General features: G+C 39.2%; 1 protein-coding gene across 2 annotated transcripts in view; it reads left to right on the top strand.

The window, feature by feature from the left end:
- LOC136838615 (uncharacterized) overlaps positions 1–25,000 on the top strand; it is a 130,242-nt gene that overhangs the window by 40,525 nt on the left and 64,717 nt on the right. For both annotated transcript variants that reach the window (XM_067103884.1, XM_067103885.1), the window contains exon 2: positions 17,345–17,663. In XM_067103884.1, the coding sequence (XP_066959985.1) occupies positions 17,634–17,663 (30 nt within the window). In that variant the 5' untranslated portion in view covers positions 17,345–17,633. The remainder of the gene's footprint in view (positions 1–17,344; positions 17,664–25,000) is intronic.

Below are 25,000 nucleotides of genomic sequence, written 5' to 3' on the forward strand. Positions count from 1 at the left end.
ATATATATATATATATATATATATATATATATATATATATAATATATGGGTTACTGAGTTGCTTTCCATGTTGGCTCTTATTTGTTTATATTTGAGGCATTTACTTGTTATAAAAATTTAGAATTTGTCCTCGGCCACTCCTCGTGAATGAAAAAAGGAAAGATAGTGAGACTCCCTAAACGAGGAAGAGGGTTAAACGGAGTTCCAGTTCAGACGCGAAGACAATGCCAGGATGAAGAGAATCAGCCGAGTTAACAAGAGGTTCAATGAAGTTGCATGTCACGCTTTACACACACACACACACACACACACACACAAACATGCCCTTCAAGATGACCTTCAAATTGATTCAAGTGAGGCAAAACGTGGATAAATAAAACGACAAAAAGGATTAATAATAAGAAATTAAACGTGTTCAATTTTTCTCAAAATAAGTATAAAATACAAAACAAGTATAAAAAGTTGATGGCACAAAAAAACAAATGATGGTCATACTAAAAATCTGATACCTTCGTTTTAGCGGAGTAGGTATAGCTATTATATTTAGTAAACCAATCACTTAAAATGGCATCGAAGCACACTGAGAAAATAAACTGAAGGTCCTGGAGAAAAAAACTTGGAATAACTGAGTCAACACCTGAACCAAATGCTTCCCGCTTATGCAAGGCCCCCCCCCCCCTCCCCACCCAGTCTCTGCTTCAATCACACACCCGAAGCACCCTTATAAAAGAAATGGGGCTCTCAGCCACAGGATATGCAGCAGGTTCATTGACAGAGGGAGGCGGCAAACGGAGGGAGGGAGGGAGGGGGAGGAAGGGAGCGTAATAGATGAATTTGGGGGTGGAGGTTGCGAGTGGTTGTAATAGAGGAAGGAATGTGGCAAAGGGAAGGGAGGGAGGGGAGGTGGAGTCATTTTGCCGGTGAGAGGGGTGAGTGCGGAGAGACATTTGAAAGCAATTTTCCCGAGGGAGAGAAGAGGAGAGAAAATTGGAAGGAAATTACCGATGGGTAAAAGAAGCACCGAAACGCAATTGACTTGAAAGGCTGATGACTGGAGAGAATGACACCAAAACTGACGATGACAGAAGACGCGTGAAAGAAGACGGGGAATCTCGAGAAGTGGTGGTCAACAAAACGAAATAGGGGGGAGTGTACGCGTGTCAAAATCCCATAATATTCTCGTGGAAATCTCATACACAGATTTTCACAATAAAAACAGTGTGGCGTGAACGACAAAGAAATACCTTTGGATTTGAAAGCTGTATAAAAACAATTTGAAAGCCCAACTTCGCCTTCATTCCAATATGCAATACAAGGTGATGGATACCTATAGACAAAGAAATAACTCAAATGTCCATTTACGGGAATAAGCCCAGTCTCTCATACACAAAGTACGCTGTCTTCTGCAAAACACTACCACACATCCTTTCCTCCTCCTCCTCCTCCTCTTCCTCTTCCCCCACCCCGGCCTTCCCCATTATCTTCCAGACACCCTTTATCACTCACGATGTAGAGCAGAGCGAAGTGAAAGGAAAAGAAGTGTCATCACCATTTTCCTATTGATTTGGGCTCTCTCTGCCATTATCTCCCCTGCACCTTCGTGTTGCCATTCCAGAACACTTGCACTTACACGCTTCACAGATTTGTACAGAAGTATAAGGCATGTAGAACAGAATGGATCAACCACGATTTCACGGAAGATTATATATATATAAATATATATATAATATATATATATATATATATATATATATATATATATATATATATATATGAGAAAGAAATTGTCTTTAGTCCGAGTATAAATATATATATATATATATATATATATATATATATATATAGAGAGAGAGAGAGAAAGAAATATTGTCTTTATATATATATATATATATATATATATATATATATATATATATATATATATATATATATATATATATATATATACTGTATATATTGAGGATATAGAATGGGGCTTCCCGTGATCCATTACCGCTTACACCAACACTCCAGAGGTCTGTATCGGGATGAGGTTACCGAATCCATACTCAAGCCCGCGCGCGTGCACACACACACAAAAACACACACACACACCTATATATATATATAGATAGATAAATACATAGATAGATAGACAGATAGATATAAACTGCGTAGCCGCCGCTCATATTCAGCGACAAGCGAGTGAGAGAGGTCCATGAGGCCCGAAATCTGAAAGGTGGCGCGAGATGAGGGAAGGAAAGCTGAAGGAGATTAGACTTGGGAGATAAGGCTTCCGTCCTTGCGACGTCGGTTCTTAGGACGAAATCGTGTTACGCAAAAAAAAAAAAAAAAAAAACTGCCAATTACAAAAAAATGAAGATCACAATCCACTCCCAGTGATGCCTCGTTCCAGCTATGGTTAATCAAAAAGGGCAGACTAAAGATAAATATTCCCGCTCCCTTTCTCCTCTCTCTCCGCTGACGCTAACCCTCAAAATTTCTCTGGGAAACACTAAAGGCCAAGGGGATATTTTCTGGCATGTCTCCAAAAACCCGACCTAGTGACAAACGACTATAGGGTTGTGGACTACACCTCTCTCTCTCTCTCTCTCTCTCTCTCTCTCTCTCTCTCTCTCCAAAAGGTCACGCTAGCATATCCAAATTTCAGGCATCACATCCTGGTTGAAGAGAAGCCCGAATTTAAAATATCAGCTTCGACTAAGGCGAGGGCGACTTTACGCAACACGGCAACAGCATTTAGCGGTGTTTATCGGGGGGAGGAGAAACTTGTGCAGACACACCTTGAAATTTTTTGCTTCGACGCTCTGCCAAGATTGCGGGTTAGGGAACACAAATGATATTTCCTTCAAAGGCCACTTCATACAAGTCTGAACATCGTGCGATAAAAATATGAAGCATTTGGCCTAACTAACACTATCAATTTATCCTATTGCAAAACAAATGGCTGTCTATCCTACACTCTACATAATGCATACACATGTGCACACACATAAACTAATATATATATATATATATATATATATATATATATATATATATATATATATATATATATATATATATATATATATATATATATATATATATATATATATATAATGTATGTATGTATGCATTGTGAGATTACATAGATAAGAATGCTATAGAAGGAGTAACACAACATGTGGAGAAGCATGTAGATAGCAAGAAAGAGCAAAATTATGTCTAAAATAACTGAATAATATCTAATTAATGTTAAGGATCGATGTTACCAAATTTTCCTTACGGTAATGTATTTTTAAAGTCTCCCTTACATCATCATTCTGTAATTGCATATATAACTCTGAGAAACGTAAATCCTCATGGCCTGCCCATTCCCAATAAAGGAAAGCCAGTGTCATGGAAACTTAGCGCTGAAGCATAATCCTCCCGGCCTTCACACAATGACACCTTGTGGCCACAGTATCCGGAAACTCGTACGAAATGAGAATCGCCAAAGCGACAAAACTCAAGAAATCGGGTATGAAACAAAAATGGTTTTCCAGTAATGTTTGAATGGTTTTCCACTTCACATGTAATTATGAAAGCGTAAGCTTTTCTTTTCAGTTTTTTTTAACATCCCTTATAGCATGAAAATGCAACCTTGCTCAAACAAAGAGGCACAAAGGACAGAAAGACGTTATGACAAAGGCTAAATGTTCACGAAAAGCAACGGAATGGAACATCATTCTATCAACCTGCCCTTAAAATTAAAGATCACGATGAGGTACACTCCACTGACGGTGTGATTTCATACTAAATTCCTACAAATGTGTCCGACACGCTGAGTTCTTCGTAAAATGAAGAAACACTACTTGACTGACATCACGAATTTGGAAAACACTCGTACAGCCGAGACGCTGAATACGGACATCTGACCATCAAACAATTAAAAAATGAGACTGTCGAAAGCGTATCATTGATGACAGAATAAAACGAGTTAAAAAATGGGCCGAAGTTTCTTCAGTGCAATCGAGTTTTCTGTACAGCCGCTACAGCGTATAATCAAGGCCACCAGAAAATAGATGTATCTTTTGGTGGTCTCGGTATAATGGTGTATGAGCTGCGACCCGTGGAACTTTAACCGCGGCCCGGTGGTGGCCTATTCTACATTGTTGCCAGAAGCACGATTGTGGCTAACTTTAACCTTAGATAAAAATAAAATAACTACTGTGGCTAGAGGGCTGCAATTTGGTATGTTTGATGATTGGAGATTGGATGATCAGCATACCGATTTGCAGCCCTCTAGCCTCAGTAGTTTTTACGATCTGAGGGCAGACATAAAAAGTGCGGACAAGAAAAATTGCGGACAGTATCAAGTGCGGACGGACAGACAAAGCCGGCACAATAGTTTTCTTATACGGAAAAATGAAAAATGGATGACCTGACATTTATTTTCTTGCCAGCAACTGGATAGCAAGGATTCAGAAGAGAGAGAATAACGAGAAGGAAAGTCAACGATGATGTCAAGTCATAAAACACCGTCCAATATGTTCTAGCAAATGAAAGGAACATGTCATGCCTCATGCTTGCATTGCAATGACAAGGAAAAGGCAAGCGTTGCAAAGCCCAGCCTTACGGTTGACAATAAGCAATGATACATCACTCAGGTCATCAGTGAGTTTAAAGCAGTCTTGCGAAGACTATCTTCCACACTGACCTAAGCCAAGGTCTGAACTAATCTTCTTCAGCCTGTCTGCGTTAGTGCGTGCGCTCTTGCTCTCCGTTCCGCCCTTCGTCAGATTTGCTGGCAAATATTTGTACGTGTTAGAAGGAGAAAAAGGAAACATATACATAGCACAGCATTCTACGAAATCCCCAGACTCGAATGTGGATACAAGAGCGTTCAGGGATCTGCCGTTAATGAAGAAGAGAATTACATATAGACTTCTTCAGAGGTCCTCGTAAACGCTAGATAAGACATCGATGGTTTTAAAACAAATAATATCAATATTACTCCATAAGATAATGTAACAAAAAAACGAGGCATCCGCTCAGTGCTGAAAATCATTTAGAAGTAGATACCAAACTTTAAGATATATTTACCGAACTACAAGTTCTTGCCACGGGGTTGCTCTCTCTTTCTCTCTCTCTCTCTCTCTCTCTCTCTCTCTCTCTCTCTTTCTCTCTCGTTAATGTACACGGGTAAACTTGAATATTTCATCGGTCTCACCAAAGGAAAATGCCCAGTCGTTCAATTAATGCGTGAGAAACATTACAAAACTTAAAACTTCACTGTGACCAAGAACTTCCTTCGGATGTCTTAAGCTGAACTGGGAATTAAAAGAGGCTCATACACTCTGACAGCAATAAGCAATGTATTGGAAAATTGCTCCGTTGAAACATTATGATTTCAATCGAAAAATTCTCATCTTTCTCATCGCGTCAAGCACGAATCTCATCTTCTTACAAGTTACGTGGCTTGGCATTTAAAAATGCAGGGTCTATTATCATTAATAGTGCGTAATCCCTAAGTATCGATCACAGGAAAAATGTAGCAATACATATTCAAACGACACACACACACACGTTTCCTTATGCATATACCATGCATAAGTCTGAAAAGAAAGACAGAGTGAGAGAGAAACTAAATAAAATCAGAAATGCATAATTTCTGTAACTCCCTACATGACAAACTGAGAAAGAGGGATTAAAATTCATATCAAATTAGATGTGTTATTCAGAATGAGCTCATAGATGCATGATGAGAACTGCAAGTGAATATGGTCTAATGGGCATAAAAAAATGAGATTAGGAAACAAAACGACAATCAGGAACCCCAAATCAAGAGCGGAAAGGTGAGATGACGAAAGGAGGGAAGCAAGAGAATTCCCTCAAGGTCAAGCGATATTATCTCAAGAAAAAAACAGTTTTTAACTTTCCGGAACCAACCTCCGTGATTCCTGGTCATTTTGCAAAAGAAATTTAAACGAAAAAATACACGGAAAAGAGACCCATGAATTTCAAATAAATTAGGAAAGAAATTAGGAAAGCACGCCAGGGATGCGAAGGCAGGAGACACATTTCGGTCTTCTGACTTTGTGCGTCTCAGAAATAACATTTTATACTGAGAATATATGTATGTATAAATATATACAGTATATATATATGTATAAATATATACAGTATACATATATATATATATATATATATATATATATATATATATATAAAGGCAATTGCCACGGAGGGAAAAGTGAAACAACGGAGTGGTTGCTAGGACCGTGAGTCGAAAGGCCTAGCAACCATTCCGTTGTTTCACTTTTCCTTCTTGAAGTTGACTTTATTTATACATTCATCACGTTCCATATCTTCGTAATGCAGTTACACACACACACACACACACACACACATACACACACACACACACACACACACACACATATATATATATATATATATATATATATATATATATATATATATATATATATATATATATATATATATATATATATATATATATATATATATATATATATATATATATATATATATATATATATAAATATATATACATCTATTCTCAGTATAAAATGTTATTTCTGACACGTACAGTACGAAGTCAGATGACCGACCCTTGTTTTATCATGCGAAATGTGTCTCCTGTCTTCGCATTATTGACGAAAATAGAGGAAAGAATAAGAAACAACTTTTTCAAGGTAAAGGAGACCCAGGCGAAATAATGATCTATCCCGACTCCAAACATAAATGAGAAATAGTACTTATGCAAAAAAAAATGCATCTTGCGCTTGTTTAATCAAACGATTCTTTGAGACAGAAGAGAGAGAGAGAGAGAGAGAGAGAGAGAGAGAGAGAGAGAGAGAGAGAGAGACCAACTCAACTTATTTCCCTATATTAACCAGGAGTCAAAATATCATAGATAGGTAGACAAATGAACAACAAATGAACAAGAGAGAGAGAGAGAGAGAGAGAGAGAGAGAGAGAGAGAGAGAGAGAAATGTGTGCCTAATATAGAATACTTACTTCCCTATATTAACCAGGAGTCAAAAATATCATAGATAGGTAGACAAATGAACAGCCTGAGAGAGAGAGAGAGAGAGAGAGAGAGAGAGAGAGAGAGAGAGAGAGAGTACAAAATCGATAAAGAAAAACTCGTCGGGAGGCCATGTATTACTACTACTCTCAATAAACCGGAAGGAGTGTCGGGAATTTCTCAATCGCCGAACACTTTCACATCGCAGTCGAAATTGCTTTCATCTTACACTAAAATGTCAATTCTCTCAGGTGTAGAAAGAACGGTCTTTTTCAGAGTCTCACATTAAAGGCATAATCGAAATCGCTCCAGCAAAACAAAGAGGTTGGTGATAAGGAAAATCAAATCGCACGCAAAAGGACGACGCCAACTCAGAAGACTGCAGTTAGTGTTGAAGAGGCATCACTTCCTGTCAGTTTGTAGGGAATATCCAATCAACACAGAATGACTACTTCAGCACCCTCCTTGTAAACATTCAATTTCTTCACAATAACACAGATTCCTGAACATCCAACCAGGCTGAAGTGATAAAAAGCAGAAATCGAGAGAAATTGCATTTTCTTTTTCGTTAGAAGATGAAGTACTGAAAAGAAAATTCCATGTCGGGACAACAAAAAGGACTCTGACTCACACTTTCAACTGACAGAAATTTTGAAGCATTAAAACTGAAGCTGGAAACGATCAATCGCAAATGAAACGGAATCATTATCTTAAAAAATGTCTTGCTTCAGAAGATCACTGTTTAAAAAAGCAAAACAACAAAGAAAACATCAGTAACTATAAATTCATTGAAGATTCAATGACAGAAATGAATACAGCAACACTGACAAAATTCTGGAGCGCTGCATTAAACTCTAGTTAAAGATATAAATAAAATCACCACTAGAAGCGAAAGAAAAGCCTTTCCAATCAGCATGAAGAGAAAAGCTATTGTCGTTCCCGAAGCATTCCAGCGAACCATTAGGCACGAAAGATATGAGTGGCAAGGACGTACTTGCACGAGAGGGATAAAACTGTACTCTCTCCCCTTTTTCTCAGAAAGGAATGACATTTGGCTTTTCTCAAAATGTCAGCTGTGACTAACCGATTCTGCCACCCACTTTTTTTACGGTAATATCGAAGTGTTTTTTCCTTAAAAGCAAGGACACTGCACGCAAAGATGTGTGTGCTGCAGCCTTCTAGTTTAGTGGGTTCTTTTCATTATGAGTCTAAGAACTTTAATAGAAATCCTGCTTTGGTATCAATTTTCAATCATTTCCTAGATTCTTTATATCATTTCACGGCAATGAGGTAACACTGTATCAATGATTGCTCAGGCATCTCAAATGCACAGTCTGTCATTCAACTATTCTAGTCATGCCATTGTTGATTTGTCATTGCGGTTTTTTACCAAAAAATAAAATTATTAAAACAATAAGTAGTTAGTTAGCTTAACGGATCCACAAATGCCCTTGTCACGAAGTCCTGTAAAAATCTGATAGAAACCCATTTCCTCTTTTAATAACCAATATTATCCTTCCGCGTTTCGATATATGATTCTTGGTCATACGAGTAGTTATCCCAAGAAAAACGTTGCCATTGAACTTTTTGTGTGTTGGGCGGGTAGTAGGGTCGGGGGAAGACCACTGTTAGTATCTTACATGAGACATTTTCACACCATTTACCGATACTGACAGGTGTGGCACATCTTTAACGTAGACAAACTTGGAACAAGATAAAATGTACGTCAAAAGCAGTCGCTCTCAAAAACAGCAAGGAAGACAGCTGAAAGTTGTCAGCTGACCTACACTCTAGCTTTTGGGGTACATCAAGTACGAAAGTGAATTTCTCTCTCTCTCTCTCTCTCTCTCTCTCTCTCTCTCTCTCTCTCTCTCTCTCTCTCTCTCTGCACTTCGTGGACAGAAAGCAAACGGGAAATGGGAGAGCAAATGAAAAAAAGTAAGTTTGACGATGTATTCTAATCAATACATGAGCCCTGCAATGCTAAGGAAGTCGAAGTACCACAGCAACTTAAGTAACATCAACAACACCAAGAGTACATACAATCCTAAACCAATTCATCATCTTTGATAAATAACGTGTATTTAACAAGAGCTCAAGATCAAAAGCCAACGGCTAGAGCACAGACCAGATAAAGCAAACAAAACCGAATCGTCAAATAATACACGATTACTTCTAAAAGACGAAGTTTCTAGAATTCATATATAAACAGTAACCTCATAAAAGTTACTACAGCCACTGATGTAACTGTCATAGTTACATGATCAATTAAAGTCTTTTAAGAGCTCTAGGAATCATCAATATCTGTGCTGTCACCACTGTTTGACAATTTTAACCCAGAAAATAAATGGTTAAATAAAACTCTTTAAACAAACAAAAGAATTGACACAGGCCTTTGTTTCGATAGCCGGACAACTGCCATGCTGGAAAACTGACACCAGGACAACTGCCGTCCTGGAAAACTGCCATTAAAGAAAACTTCCATCCTGGAAAACTGCCATCAGGACAACTGCCATCCTGGAAAACTGCCATCAGGACAACTGCCATCCTGGAAAACAGGCAACAGGACAACTGCCATCCTGGAAAACTGCCACAAGGACAACTGTCATCCTGGAAAACTGCCACAAGGACAACTGTCATTCTGGAAAACTGCCACCAGGACAATTGCCATACTGGAAATCTGCTACCAGTACAAATGCCATCCTGGAAAACTGCCACCAAGGTAACTGCCGTCCTGTTGGCAGTTTTCCAGGTGCCAGTTGTCCTGTTGGCACTTTTACCGGTGGCAGTTGTCCCAATGGCATTTTTCCAAGTGTAAGCTGTCCTGTTGGCAATTTTCCAAATGGAAGTTGTCATGTTGGCAGTTTTCCAGGATGGCAGTTGTCCTGTTGGCAGTTTTCCCGGTGGCAGTTGTCCTAATGGCAGTTTTCCAGGTGGAAGTTGTACTGTTGGCAGTTTTCCAGGATGGCAGTTGTCCTGTTGGCAATTTTCCAAGATGGGAGTTGTCCTGTTGGCAGTTTTCCCGGTGGCAGTTGTCCTAATGGCAGTTTTCCAGGTGGAAGTTGCCCTGTTAACAGTTTCCCAGGATGACAGTTGTCTTGTTGGCAGTTTTCCAGGAGGCAGTTGTCCTAATGGCAGTTTTCTAGGTGGCAGCTGTCCTATTGGCAGTTTTCCAGCATGGCAGTTGTTCTGTTGGTAGTTTTCCAGGAGGCAGTTGTCCTGTTGCCATTTTTCCAGGTGACAGTTGTCCTACAGGCAATTTTCCAGGAGGCAGTTATCCCGTTGGCAGTTTTCCCGGTGCCAGTTGTCCTGTTGGCACTTTCCCAGGATGGCAGTTTTCCAGGAGGCAGTCGTCCTGCTGGCAGTTATCCAGGTGACAATTGTCCTATAGGCAATTTTCCAGGAGGCAGCTGTCCTGTTGGCAGTTTTCTAGGCGACAGTTGTCCTGATGGCAGTTTTCCAAGTGGAAGTTGTCATGTTGGCAAGTGTCCCGTTGGCAGTTGTCCTGTTGGCAGTTTTCCAGGTGGCATTTGTTCTGTTGGCACTTTTCCAGGTCGCAGTTGTCCTGATGGCAGTTTTCCAGGAGGCAGTTGTCCTGTTGGCAGTTTTCCAGGTGGCGGTTGTCCTGATGGCAGTTGTCCTGTTGGCAGTTTTCCAGGTGGCAGTTGTCCTGATGGCAGTTTTCCAGGTGGCAGTTGTCCAAGCACCCCATGTTTCAATTTGAGTCAAAAGTTAGCGAGCATAAGGTATGATGGTATACAGATGTCGCTGTTTGTTTTATAATGCCTCTATGTATGTATATCATATATACAGTATACTGTATATATATGTATATATATACATATATATAGGTAGATAAGTAGACTGGCAGATAGATAGATAGATAGATAGTAACGCATATCAGTCTTTTATGCACTGAAAAGAAAACTGAGAGAAAATACTAAAGCATCACTGTAGTTTTTGTACTGCTCTAAGCAAAGGGTAACAAAAAGTCGCGACTACCATCAACAACCAGACATGCAGTAGTTGTCAAAGCGGACATCCCAAGAAAGTAACTATGAATACACTTCTTCCCTCACTGACATGTCATATCAGATTCGACTCTGGTACCTTGTCAGGATTTGGTGGAACGAACGAAGAAAAATCAAGGAGAACAAGTCTTTATGATTCGAAGGAACCATTGCTTTTTCTTGAGGAGAATCCATGACCATCATGCAGCCATGTGTTGCGTAACATCGACACCGATGACGAGTGCTCGAGGTTACCAATTGTTTTGCTTAAGGCGATCTTCTTCCAGTGTTTCTGATTGCAAACAGCATGTCTCTCAGTAAGAAACAGATGATTGACAAAAAGTATCAGACAAATTAACATTTAATTACAATCATTTTCGACTGATCTTAAAATAATCTTGCAATGTGATTTCATGTATATACACACACATATATAAATATATGTGTATGTATATATCCGTACACATATGCATCTCTTCCTCTGTGCTGGGGCTTCCTAAACTGTTATTCTTTCATGCTCAGGTTCTCGTCAAGTCTTTTAGGATAATGTTGCTAGCATTATGCTCCTCCTTTTAGGACATGTGCCCATGTAGTTTCGCCTGTGTGAGAGAAAAGCCACATAAACATATTATTGGCAGAGGAAGATTCAGTTCCAACAAAAGGACGTCGCTGCAGGCGTCTGAATTCACATCACGACCGCACCGTGTGAGACCAGGAGGCGATAGGGCGATACAGATCACAATTCTGCTTTTGACACAAGGGGCGACGCTCTCCAATCTCTTCGGTTTCTTCCTCGGCGAAGTCATGTTCACACCAGAATCTATTTCTCTCATTTTGTCACTAAAATACAATAAATTTTCCTTTTGATATATTTACAGCCTATCTTGATTTTATTGCATGCAGGCATTCGTGCAAAATATATACATACGTATATATATGTGTGAATGTATATATATATATATAAGTATATATTCATATATATACACATATATACATGTGGTTATATGTGTGTGCATGTATACATATGTGTGTGTATATATATATATATATATATATATATATATATATATATATATATATGGATATATGGTCTTGGTGCCTCCATGACACCCTCTACAAAAACAAGGCAAGGAGAACCGCCATCTAAAGGCTTTCTTAGGGGTTGTACACCACGATCTGAGCAATGAAACATGTCCGCCTGAAATCTGAAATTCAATCGACGAGAGTTCAGTTCTCCTTCGGTCCTCCGCTCCTTCGAGTATCCTCGCATAGGCCTAGCTGGCCGAAACTTGTGAGGAAGTTAGTTGGCAAGAGAGAACGACGGGAAGAGTCATGCGATGACCAGGTCAAAACAACGTACGAAGGGCGAACAACAGTGATTACATGAGACCGAGACACCCAAAGGATGACCCACTCAATATCACGCACCTCTGGAGACATCTTGAGACCCACCGACAATACTTCCTCCACCAGACCCGACTCGTCCCGTGCCCAAACTTGCGCGGGAAGTCTACGGTGCGACGCAGTGCCATGAGACGCACTTGCCATGCTCAAGCCAAAAAAGTTGAGTACGTGAACTGATTGAGTTAGGGACAAGGGAGGGAAAAGGGAGGTAAAAAGAGAGAGAATAATTGTTTCACCAAAGGGAAAAGCAAGATAAAGTAGTGAAGTAACTTATACTTTAACACAAAAGAAGTAAAATCTGTCTTGGGAAACATTATCGGAACTCTTATCGGTGTTGAAGCTATTTTCTGTTGTAAAGTGTTTTCATTAAATGGTAATTTGTTTGTTATAACAGAGTGTAATAATGCTCATTGGTGTCTAGTATACTTCTATTAGAGACTGCTTGGATCTTGGTAACATTTGTGAAGGAAGCATTTGTGTGCAGGACATCACTTCCAGTGTTGTCGGGTCTGTTTTATCAAAACCATTGAAACTGGTCTTTTTTTCATAACTAAAACACGTATCTCTTCTAAATACTGAATATTTTTGTTTCAGTCAAAAAACTCATGAGAGCTTTTCTTGTTGTACCAATGTAATGCTGACAGTAATCATCCGTTGTGGAATAATGTATTTATGTGTAATATCACATTGTAATGACAATCACTCATCTCCTTAAACATGAAGGAGGTAGAATCAAACTTACCAAGAACGTTTTGAGAATGAGTGTCCGGCCCTCTGTAAAGCGCCGAGGAGTTGAATGAGAGAATAAGTGAAATTTGTATCGGTCGATTTCAAAGGATGTGGTTGAGGTGACCGATCGCATGCTTGAACCAACTTTTTATTTCAAAGACATGCATGATGACTATGACTAGGAATTAAAGTTCCACTTAGGAAATGAATTACTGTTTCGAAAGAGTTGTAGTTCATGGTTGCACTGAAGCTGATTTCTAAAAGGTGTGAGGTAACACAATAAAGCCTCCAATTAATGTTACTTCTCGGAAAGAATTATCAACAACTATTGGTACTTCTTTCCGAGAAGTAACATTACTACAACTCTATTTCGAAACAGCAGTTCATTTCTTAAGTGGAACTTTAATTCCTAGTCATGGTCATCAGACATGTCTTTGAAATCAAGCATGCGGTCGGTCACCTCCAGCACGTCCTTTGAAATCAATGACTCTTTGATTTCGTGAAAGTTTTTGTAGAAGGTCTTGTATTTTGTATTTTAACATAAAATCGCCATAGCTGTGCGTGAATGCATTGCTCGAGTGAGGTTCTAGTTGGGTTATTGTGTTGTTTCCGTGAAAACAGAAGTGGATTGAGTCATAACGGAGTCCCGCTCTCTGCGCCATTGGAATCTAAGGCATTTCCCACGGAAGCTTAGCTAACTCAAGTTCCAGTAATTGTACTGGGAAATGAAGTGAATTTAATTCCAGTTACTGTGCGCATGAGTGAACTAATGTTACGTTCAAGATCCAGTTATAAATAAATAAAAATAGAATTCTTGCTCGAGACATTCTCCACCCAGCATTCCAATAAGACTTGATATCTTCTCACTTGAGACAGCATCATCAGGTAACAATATATACATACACACACACACACACACACACACACACACACACACACATATATATATATATATATATATATATATATATATATATATATATATATATATATATATATGTATGTGTGTGTGTGTGTGTGTGTGTGTGTGAGTAGACTAAGACAGACAAGGCATGAATGATAACAACGATACACTCTAAAAAAAGAAAAACACCAGTTGAGAAGTCGTGACCTACTCCAAGGAAGCAGAGGTTGGTGGGAAGTTGTATCCAGTGAAGGAGGGGAGTTCCTCGCCTCCCACTGAATCATCTTCTCTCGTCCCGCAGCCTCGTTTCGCGTCCCGGCAAAGAACACTTGATCGGGTGCAAGGGACTTGAGGCTCATGATGTTGTAGGTTGAGTTAAATTGCGTTACAGCTTCGTGCAATTGTTCTCATATGTTACAGTAGTTGGAATGGGTATTATTTGGGTTATTTATAAAACTAGGCGAGAAAGATAGTCACATGAAGCATAAGTTCAATCATTCAACCTTCTTCCCTTGAGAAAAGGGCCAAAAATATTTTGCACTACAACACTAACGTTAGTGGAAAGGACAGGGGACCGCTAAATGGCATCATGATTTCAACAGAGCAATAGAAGCCACACTACTTGTCCATCACTACAGCAACATCAACATCAACGACACTGGTTTAACATCAAGGGAGGATATCGTATACACCACAGCCTCTGTCTGTCGACGCAAGCCTTGAGCAGTTAGTTCTGTAAGGTGCAAAGCCTGAGGGACAACGTGGCTGAAATGACGTGTCGAACAATGCCAACGCACACACACAAATTAGTTTTCCACCTCTGGGAGCACTTTTACATCAACGTCAGCGGTAATTTCGCTCTCACAGGACCATTTCAAGGTCTGTGTTACATCAAGAACATAGTAACATTACATGTGTAAGCTCATCTAACCTACTATGCAGAAATTTAACAAAATAAAATTAACTTTTACTCAGTTTATGCATGCCTACGTAAACATGCAGAAAAACAGCCAATAATGACGAAAAAAAAAATTCATACACGAGTCAGATCCTTCATAACAAAAGAAGCATTTTTCCCAGTAAACTGAAGACCATTCAGCCCACAAATACTCTTCTACAATGTTCCCTAAATGACCGACTCTTAATCACCCAAAAACAAGAAATCAAGACAACGTTGCCTTTTTAATTGCACAAGAAATCAATACTTCATTCATTTGTGTTAGTTTTTATTTTCACTGTACTCTTCTCTGAACTGCTCAAATCTCAATAACCAAAAAATTTTCTCATCTCCAAATTCAGTCACCTATAATGAGGATGAAACTGAGTTTACAAAATCATTAAAAAACCAAAGAGTTTTCCTTAATTGTCTGTCATTTGAACGCTCCCTAAATTTTCGTTCCAGAGAGATGGTAAAATGATCCTTCTCAAAAGGAAGCGAAGCTCATTTTTTCCCACTGGGCGAGGAAAGACATAAAATTCACGCGACATTAATACAGCATATAAAAAAAAAAAAGAAAGTTTCCCAAATTTCAGTTATCTTTAACGTTTCCTCCTTCCAAAGCACCACTCAACCTATCAAGTATTTTAACGAATCAAGAAATCACAGTTTGCTTTGGTAAATGAGTTACTCTCTTCCATACAGACCTGATCTTTGATATATATTTTTTACTACTTACCAGCACGCTTGCCTTACTGCATCACCCAAAACTTACTTATCTGGTATGTCATTAGTAATGAATTTATCTCACGAAATAAACTGCAGTCTTAGGACAAGGAACACTGACCAGTACGCACACACGCACATACACATACACACATATATGTATATATATAACATACATATATATGTATATATAATGTACGTGCGTGTGTGTATACACGTCATTACAATTTTAACGCAATAATACATATATAATACAAAAGTCGCAGTTATTCGAAGTTCAATCGAATCAACTCATTATTAATAGCACAACAGCAACATTGCTTTTGCTGCAGTTGTGGACGAAATCATGCAGTAAGGTTTAAAAAAAAATACCTAGGTCTGTAGTCATTCGGTCAAAATATCTATATAGTAACGATATTTAGGAGCACTAGGCAATACTAGCTGAAGAAAAAAACGCTAATAATATCAAGTAATTGGCAAAATAAAAAAATATAATAATAATAATAATACCAAATATTTTATTCACATATCCTCTATAGCAACACCAAATCAAAGGCTTCACGCCTGCTCTGTTCTATAACAATCGTCCCCAAGACTTCTGTTCCTCCTTTAAGACAAGAGCCGCTTCTAAAAACACCTGCATGTTAAGAGAGAGAGAGAGAGAGAGAGAGAGAGAGAGAGAGAGAGAGAGAGAGAGAGAGAGAGAGGCGAAAATTTGCTTCTGTTCGTACACCAAAAGATCTGCCCTTTTCAAAAGACTATATACTGGTTGCTGGTACAGTGGCTAGTGTCTTGCGATGCCACTCGGACTGTCATGAGTTCGCGCCTCCCGCAGGGCGATGAAAAACCACTGGCTCTGTATACATAGATAGATCGATAGATATACAAATATAGATATACAAATATATATATATATATATATATATATATATATATATATATATATATATATATATATATATATATATATATATATATATATATATATATATATAGAAGATATAGGGCCTTCTTTTGTAATAGTTCTATGAGCATTTGTGTTCCTGTAAGGTGTAAGTATATATATATGTATTTATAAGTGATAAATGGATTGGTACTGCCGGGTCACGAACCCTCGGGACAGAATTTATCCAGCAACTCCAGTCGACGTTACCAATGAGCTATCAAGGGAGGTATAAGTCAATGGATTGACTTATACCTCTCTTGATAGCTTCTCCATCGGAGATATTCCCGAGGTAGCGTAAATTTGATATTAAGCGATATATATGTATATGTATATGTATATGTATATGTATATATACACACACATATATATTACATATATTTCTATGTAAAATATACAGTATATATATATATATATATATATATATATATATATATATATATATATATATATATATATATATGTGTGTGTGTGTGTGTGTGTGTGTGTGTGTCAGTTCATTTTAGTTTCATGTAGGTTCCTCCATAAAATACTGCAGAATTTGTTTCCGGCATTCCAAAGCACAATAGAGTAAACATCCAGTCAACTAAACCACTTAGCGAGTTTTAGTTCTCCCGCTGACAGCAATTTCCCGAATTGTTGAGCCATAACAGAAATCCTCTCTTCTTTTCAGACGACTTATCCGACAGGTTTGACGACCTGAATGTTCTAAAAAGAACCCTGGGACGACTGAAAGCCCCTGCGAGGGACAGCAGCGAGAATAACAGCAAAAACATCGACACAATCCCGGGGGCTCGGAAACTCTAACAAAAGTTCCCCGAAAAAGAGACCGAGATAACACTTCAAGGCCGGTGGGATTCGACGTCACGGGCTGCCTTTGGGAGGGAAGCCGAAAAACGCTGACGTCCTTAGGACCAGGATTAGTCTGCGATATCCCAGCCACTGTTCGGTACTACTTCACGATGAGGCGACAACATCAATTCGCGATCCTGGTAAGATTCAGTGACATTGTTTTGGGAGTTTGGTGTCTTAAGCGTTAAGGTTAAATGTATCGAGTTTTCACACTCAACGTCTATGGTTCCATTTCAAGTCGTGATTGTAAATCAGTGGTGAAGCGTCTTCGAAAAAATCTCGAGTATTTTCACGGATATTTGAAATATGTCTTTGAACTCTTAGTGGTTTTGAGTTTTGAAAATGAAGCTCTAACGCCAAGCATTGCGTCACTTCCGCACAATCAGAGGGAGTTGGAGTGGCTACATAGCAAGATGGAAGAAAGAAAGCGGGAATGGAGGTAAAGTAAAACGCAAAAGAGGAGATGCAGCTAGAGGCTGAAGTGACGCTGCAAGCAACCTTTAGTAACGCCTACAGTGCACCACGCGAGGTGCATTGGCGGTACTAGCTCCCAACAAGGAAGCTCTTAGAGGTAATTTATAGAATTAAACAATTAAGATAATTAACCACAAAAATCAAAATGAATATCAGAAAATTATTCAGATATAAACCTCTGGAACTGCAGTTAATACGCCCAGGAAAAATGTGCTATTTTTGTGCTGAACCTAAATATATATTACTTAAAATGGCAACTGGTTAAAAAAGAGACGGGATAATAGTTCTACGTACACCAAGACATCGAAAATATTCTTCTATAGCACCACGGAACACATGCTGATTAAAACTGCTCTTAAGCGTTAGATAAGATAAGGATAGCAGTCTAGGGGGGAGGAGTTTTGCTTGTCTTCGTGCACCATTTCCCTTGGCAACGCTCATCATGGATTTTCTTTTAGTAATGTAAAGAATCTTCAGATATTAAGCCAAAAAATACCTTGTGTATAGAGCATCCTAATTGAGCAAACATCCAAACCTAACTCGGACTCGGTGCGTTGTCTGTTCGATAAATCTGAACATGTCGACTGGCAAGAAGCAGACTAAATCTATGACGTGACCAAGAATTTGGGCAGATGTCATCGTATCCACAGGAGAAGCCCGCCTCGTTTAGCTCGAAAGTTTTCGCTGTTAGAATACACAGCTTATAAACCGCAATAGAGAAAAAAATTAATATAACTCCAGGAACAGAAACTTACGAGGTGATTCGACAAAATCGGACAGTTTGAAATACCCAATCTAGTCATCTCTCTCACAAGCGAGGAATCCGGTCCACTTAAAGCAAAAAATTTGCAACAAAAACCAAAAACAAAGCCACCAATAAACAAAATACATCAACTGATTTTCAAGGAAATTCCCGTTTATAAATGCGGCAAGTTTTTACCTTTTTGACTAAAATGAGGAAATACCGACTCTACTCAGAACGTTCATACTCCCGACATTTCCATCTGCTCACTGAAATGTTAACAGTATATGTACAGTACCTTGCATCACTTACGATGAGGCACCAGAATTAACCAGTGCTTGTCGCTTCGACAATATACCAGGGATTCTAATTCAACTCACCTGAAAAGCAACAGAAGAGCACAATAAAATCAGTCAGTCTGGTATATATATATATATATATATATATATATATATATATATATATATATATATATATATATATATATGAAATTATTTTAAGTCGTTAATTGTTTTAATAATAATAATAATAATAATAATAATAATAATAATAATAATAATAATAATAATAATAATAATAATAATAATAATAATAATAATGTCTCAAATCGAATAATTCAAAGCCCCTTTTTTAAAGATACCATAATTCCACCGAACCGATATTCAGCTTGCGTCTGTCAGATATTGCCAAAGTAACATTTTCCACTTGAGTCTAGGTTTTGAAAAAACATTCTTTGGCGATATGGTATAAATAACTTAAGCTTCGAGGTCCGGTATGGCAGCCGAGCGGTATCCTTGGTCTGTAGAGTTTGGCCCCTTTCTTCAATACACTATACATGACCTTTGACATGTTAGAGTACTATGCCTTTATCAGAGGATATTTCACCTTCACTCTAACAATTAAATAGACAAGACTGGCCTTTGGAACAGTGCTCCCTCTTGCTTTTTTACCGTGTTCTCGTGAAAACTTTCTACCCTATCCAAAAAATTTGGGTTTTCAGCAATGTAGCAGAAACCAAAGTCATGTATTTCTCCTTCGATTTGACATCAGTGCCATCAACTTCCTTGGAACACTGAAAACTGGCGTCGCAAAATCCCAATACCACAAGATTTCAAGGTGAGTAATGTATCAGCTTTTATTGTAATGAAGAATAAGGCACTCATATTCCAGTTTCCACAATAACTTTATATACTCGAGTAAACGGTGAACCAGAAATTAGCGTAATTCGAAGTGTGACTAATGAAAATGCTATCAAAATGTGAGGTCTCATGCGAGAGTTTCTGGAAAGAAAAAAAAAAACTATAGAAAAAAGACTTGAGAAGAGAGGGGTTACTTGGTAGTTCAACATGACCTCACCGACCGCTAAATGAGACTCAATCTTCAAGTACCTCATAGTGGCATTGCGTTTCGTGACCGAAATAGGATAATAGAGAGGAAGCGCTGCGCCACGCCCCTTGTCACTGTTCTAGTACAGAATATGTCCAAGCCCTTACTAACTTTGTTATAAAAACATACTTTAATGACTGTTAAAGGCTAAATAGGTTCATTAATAAAGATCTGAGTTTTTGCAGACTAACTGAGAACAATTATAGAATAACCAAAATATTTTGGCACTAAACAATATATATATATATATATATATATATATATATATATATATATATATATATATATATATATATATATATATATATATATATATATATATATATATATATATATATATATATAAAACTCGTTTCATTCGTCTCGTATCATTTTCGATTTGAGGCTCTTTCCTTTTCCGAGCCGAATGTCCCGAACGACACACAACCGGCGTCGACCCGTTCACAATATGTTGCCACACAGAATGTCTTCTGCCAGCATCATATTTAACAAAAGGGAGTGGCCGCTGTTTTTATATATATAGCTCCTGTGTCTAAGAAAAAGAAAGTCATAAGATGTTGAGCAACCTTTTCACGCTACTACGCCTTGGTCCAAAGACGCTTTTTCCGAGAGGTTACGAGTACACTGTTGTGTTTAAACCACTTTTTCTCCGTTTAACGAAACACACCCTGAACCACTGGTACCTGTCCTTGTTAAGCCTACTGATACGAATGGTTCAAGATTCCTCTCTCGAGAACAGAATGTATGAACGCGACCTTAAAACATTAATAATATCTACATGCCCGTTTTTAAATTGTAAACACGAACGTTGCTTAGTTACGTACGTTTCTTGACCCAGATGGTTTGCTGCGTATAAGTGATTCTTTATCTCTCTTTTCTTCTCTCTAAGAGCCCAGGGTAAGAGCTCGTCCAACGAAAAAATTAAAAAGTAACACTACAATATCAAGGTGTCGAAGCCTTGACAAGTACAGGTTTGGATAACTCAAACCTATTCCGATCACGAAGAGGACCCTCTCGACACCAATGCGATGAGAGTTTCATAGGTGATTTCTTCCCTCTACATCGACGAGCAACTGGTACCCCTGTCTCCTAACTGACGATAACGATATGCTTGTTTACGAGTACCCAAACAAGGTTAGGATCGGATTTATTAATGAACTTTATACAGGCGTACTTTTAAAATCTCTTACGAAGTACTGTAAATATTTCCAGTTGCGATGTTTCATTTGTTTCCGTTCCCTGAAGACATTCATCTGTGAGAAATTTTTTCAGTTTTCCTTTTCTTTCCTATTTCTTCTAATGAAGGGATGCGGAGCCATTAACTGGCAACTTTTTAAATGACACAAACTGACGGCATAAGAAAGGATCAAGGTGACAAGTCACGACCCTTGGGAAGTTCACACCGGCCCGAAGATTAAATCAAGGGTCTTAGTGGTAAGAGACGCTGGTCCATGGCTGGGCGACGGCGAGTCTAAATAAGGAATTCGTTAAAGATAAATATAATGATGCACACTGCGTGTTATGATAATGATATTCATCTTCACTTCTGTCTCAAGCAGCCAATTTGCCCAGCCCACTTTCACAGTCACAAATCCAAATTGGATTTAAAAAAGCGACATCATGACACGGTACGGCATATTCAAGACGATTAATGATTCGCTGTTCACTGTGGTCAAAGAAGGTAAGTTTCCTGATTAGTAAACTTCTATAGCATTTCCAAATGCGAAAACTTGATAGCGACTCTGCAAGTGAAAATACTGAACCACCTCGACCGGGGTGGTCCCAGAGTTCTTGAGCATTTTACTACATCCACGAAACAAACTTCCTTTATAGACTATATGCCAAGATCGTAGAGGTGCAAATCTACTAAATGTCAAAGCAAAGGTCATTTCCCACAAACTCTGTTCACCTGGTCAGAAAATATCTTTACTCAAGGAATACGGAATTACGAAACATCTTCATTTCCACAAGCAATAGGTAGAAAGAATCTCAAACTGACTCACTGCAGCCTAAAATCCTGTGACTAGCTAGCTATTGGTTGTCGAAGAACAGCAACATATCAAGGTCGTGGAGGCTTGTCTTCTTAGCAAGCACAAATGTGCTCGACCGTCTGTTATAAAAAGAAGCTTCTGCTCTTGAGCCCACTCAGTAATAAACCTCGTCGGCGTCCATTACGCAGACGCTTAACCTGGGCTTCAGAGGTGGAAGAGTCAACCACGCTCAATGGAAGAGAGGAATGTGATGAAGTAGCCAGAGGGGGAGCATGCAACTGACTGCGTTATGATTCAATATGACTTCACCTTCCTTTCATACGGAAATACATGAAATCATGCACGCCCCTGCGACCTCAGCTATTGACTTCCTCTCTCTCACGAAACTAAGTATATATATATATATATATATATATATATATATATATATATATATATATATATATATATATATATATATATATATATATATATATATATATATATATATATGGGGGTAAAATATGTAAAGCGCAAATGTCCTATAAAATATCTTCACGTAATGGGGATTCCGAAATTGCCACTAATACAATGTACAAGAGAACTGTTGTTAAACACCATATTAAATTTCTACAAAATCTTTTGACTTGCAAATTACTCGACTGGAGAAAGGAAAAATCTCCTCTAATTCTGAACGTAGTAGTAAAACGCAGTAGTAGCACCCAAAAATCTTTCCGGCATTTTCCTAACTAAGATGGCTTCATCATTTCATGTTAAACCCATAACCTTCCACTAACAGTCATGGGGAATACGTTATGAATGTAAAAATTCGTTATCCCAACAAGTCCTTTCTATGAAAAGCACACCTACCCGGGCAAGATACCAGCCGCTTCCATCTTCAGCCTTTAAAGGCGCAATCAGGAGCAAAATGCCGACGAAAGCACTTGAATATAAATCCTTTCCCCATCAGGCGTAAGATGAAAACTTCATTAGAAGCAGCTCTCAGTAGCTCACAATTGCACAAAAGTGTGACACTCTTCCTTGAAACACTTTTCACTCCCTACTACTGTCTTCTATCTATAACTTTCAGCCACATTCTTCTTCTTTCCTTAGCGATTTTGTTTTCCCCTTAGTCAACTGGCCTGGGGTCAAGCACGGCCTAAATAATTTGAAAACTAAATTCCAATTGGGCTCACGCACAGTCTAGAGTGACTGTCAGTGTCCATGAATGCGACCAAGCTGGATGTTCTAGGTAAGCCATTTTTTCATCCCTACTCCATTGGCGTTAAAAGAAATGAAGGTATTCAACTTTAAACACTTAACGCAGTCGCACGTTTATTAATTAACATAACAGCAAGAATAAGAAGTCAAAGGTATGAATGACTGATCAAACTGGTTGATACTCAACTCCTGTTCCAGGCTTCCTTCTTCTTCCTCCTCCTCCTATTATTATTATTATTATTATTATTATTATTATTATTATTATTATTATTATTGTACATACTAAAAAAAAACTACCAAGAAAACAAAAAGACTGAAACAAGAAATACTTAAACAAAAGGAACTCTTCAAGGCAAAACTCAGAATTTCTGTAATTGCAACGTCAGAGAAAGAACCTGATCAATCTAGTTATTGTTCCTGTTCCTCAATTCTATGCTGCCTCACCGAAGCAGTCTACAAGGCAGACAGCTGAAGGAATAAAAAAAACTTAAAGAAAACAAAAAAGCGCAAGAACAATATGAATTAGCTGAGAGTAAAGGCCGAGCTCGAAATGGCAAGCAAGGAGAAGGCAATCTATATATAACCAGTTTGACCACCATGTGAACAACCTGTCAGGAATTCATCACTTCACCCGTCTGGCATGGGTGGGCGGCACAATGTTATGATTATCATAACACAACAAAGTGTAGAGCTAACATTATTTTTATTCTTATTGCTCTTATTATTTGTCTTCGCCGGACTTTGGCCTTGAATAACTCCGACATCTTCGAAGATTGAGCATAAGTACTTGAAGCATAGTCGACCAAGACGACGGACGTAAAACTCAAAAACGCCCTCGTGGCATTGCAGCGTTAACAGCCCCAACTCCATATCACCAACCCCACACTCATACCCCATATACCCCATTCCACCATCCCCCATCCCACGCCCCCAACCCCAACCCCATACCCCATTCCCCAACCCCATATCCCATGCCCCCCAAACCCCAACCCCACACCCCATTCCCCAAACCCAAATCCCATGCCCCAACCCCCAACCCCACACTACCAACCCCATGCCCATTCCCCCAACCTGACACCCCAACCCCATACCCCATTCCACCAACCCACATCCCATGCCCCAACCCCATACCCCATTCCCCAAACCCCCGTCCCATGGCTAACCCCTGCCCCACACCCCAACCCTATACCCCACCCCCAGCCCCACATCTCACGCCCACAACCCCAACCTGACACCCCAACCCTATACCCCATTCCCCAAACCCCATCCCATGGCCCCAACCTCTGCCCGACACCCCCAACCCTATACCCCATTCCCCCAGCCCCACATCTCATGCCCCCAACCCCCAACCCTATGCCCCATTCCCCAAGCCCCACATCCCATGCCCCAACCCCAACCTGACACCCCCAATCCCATACCCCATTCCCCAAACCTCACATCCCATGGCCCCAACCCCTGCCCGACACCCCCAACCCTATACCCCATTCCCAGCCCCACATCCCATGCCCCCAACACCCAACCCCACACCCACAACCCTATACCCCATTCCCAAACCCCACATCCCATGGCCCCAACCCCTGCCCCACACCCCAACCCCATATCTCATGCCCCCAACCCCAACCCGACACCCCCAACCCCAACCCTATACCCCATTCCCCTGCCCCACATCCCATGCCCCCAACCC

Source organism: Macrobrachium rosenbergii, chromosome 5, assembly GCF_040412425.1.
Source record: "Macrobrachium rosenbergii isolate ZJJX-2024 chromosome 5, ASM4041242v1, whole genome shotgun sequence".
Lineage (NCBI taxonomy): Eukaryota > Metazoa > Arthropoda > Malacostraca > Decapoda > Palaemonidae > Macrobrachium > Macrobrachium rosenbergii.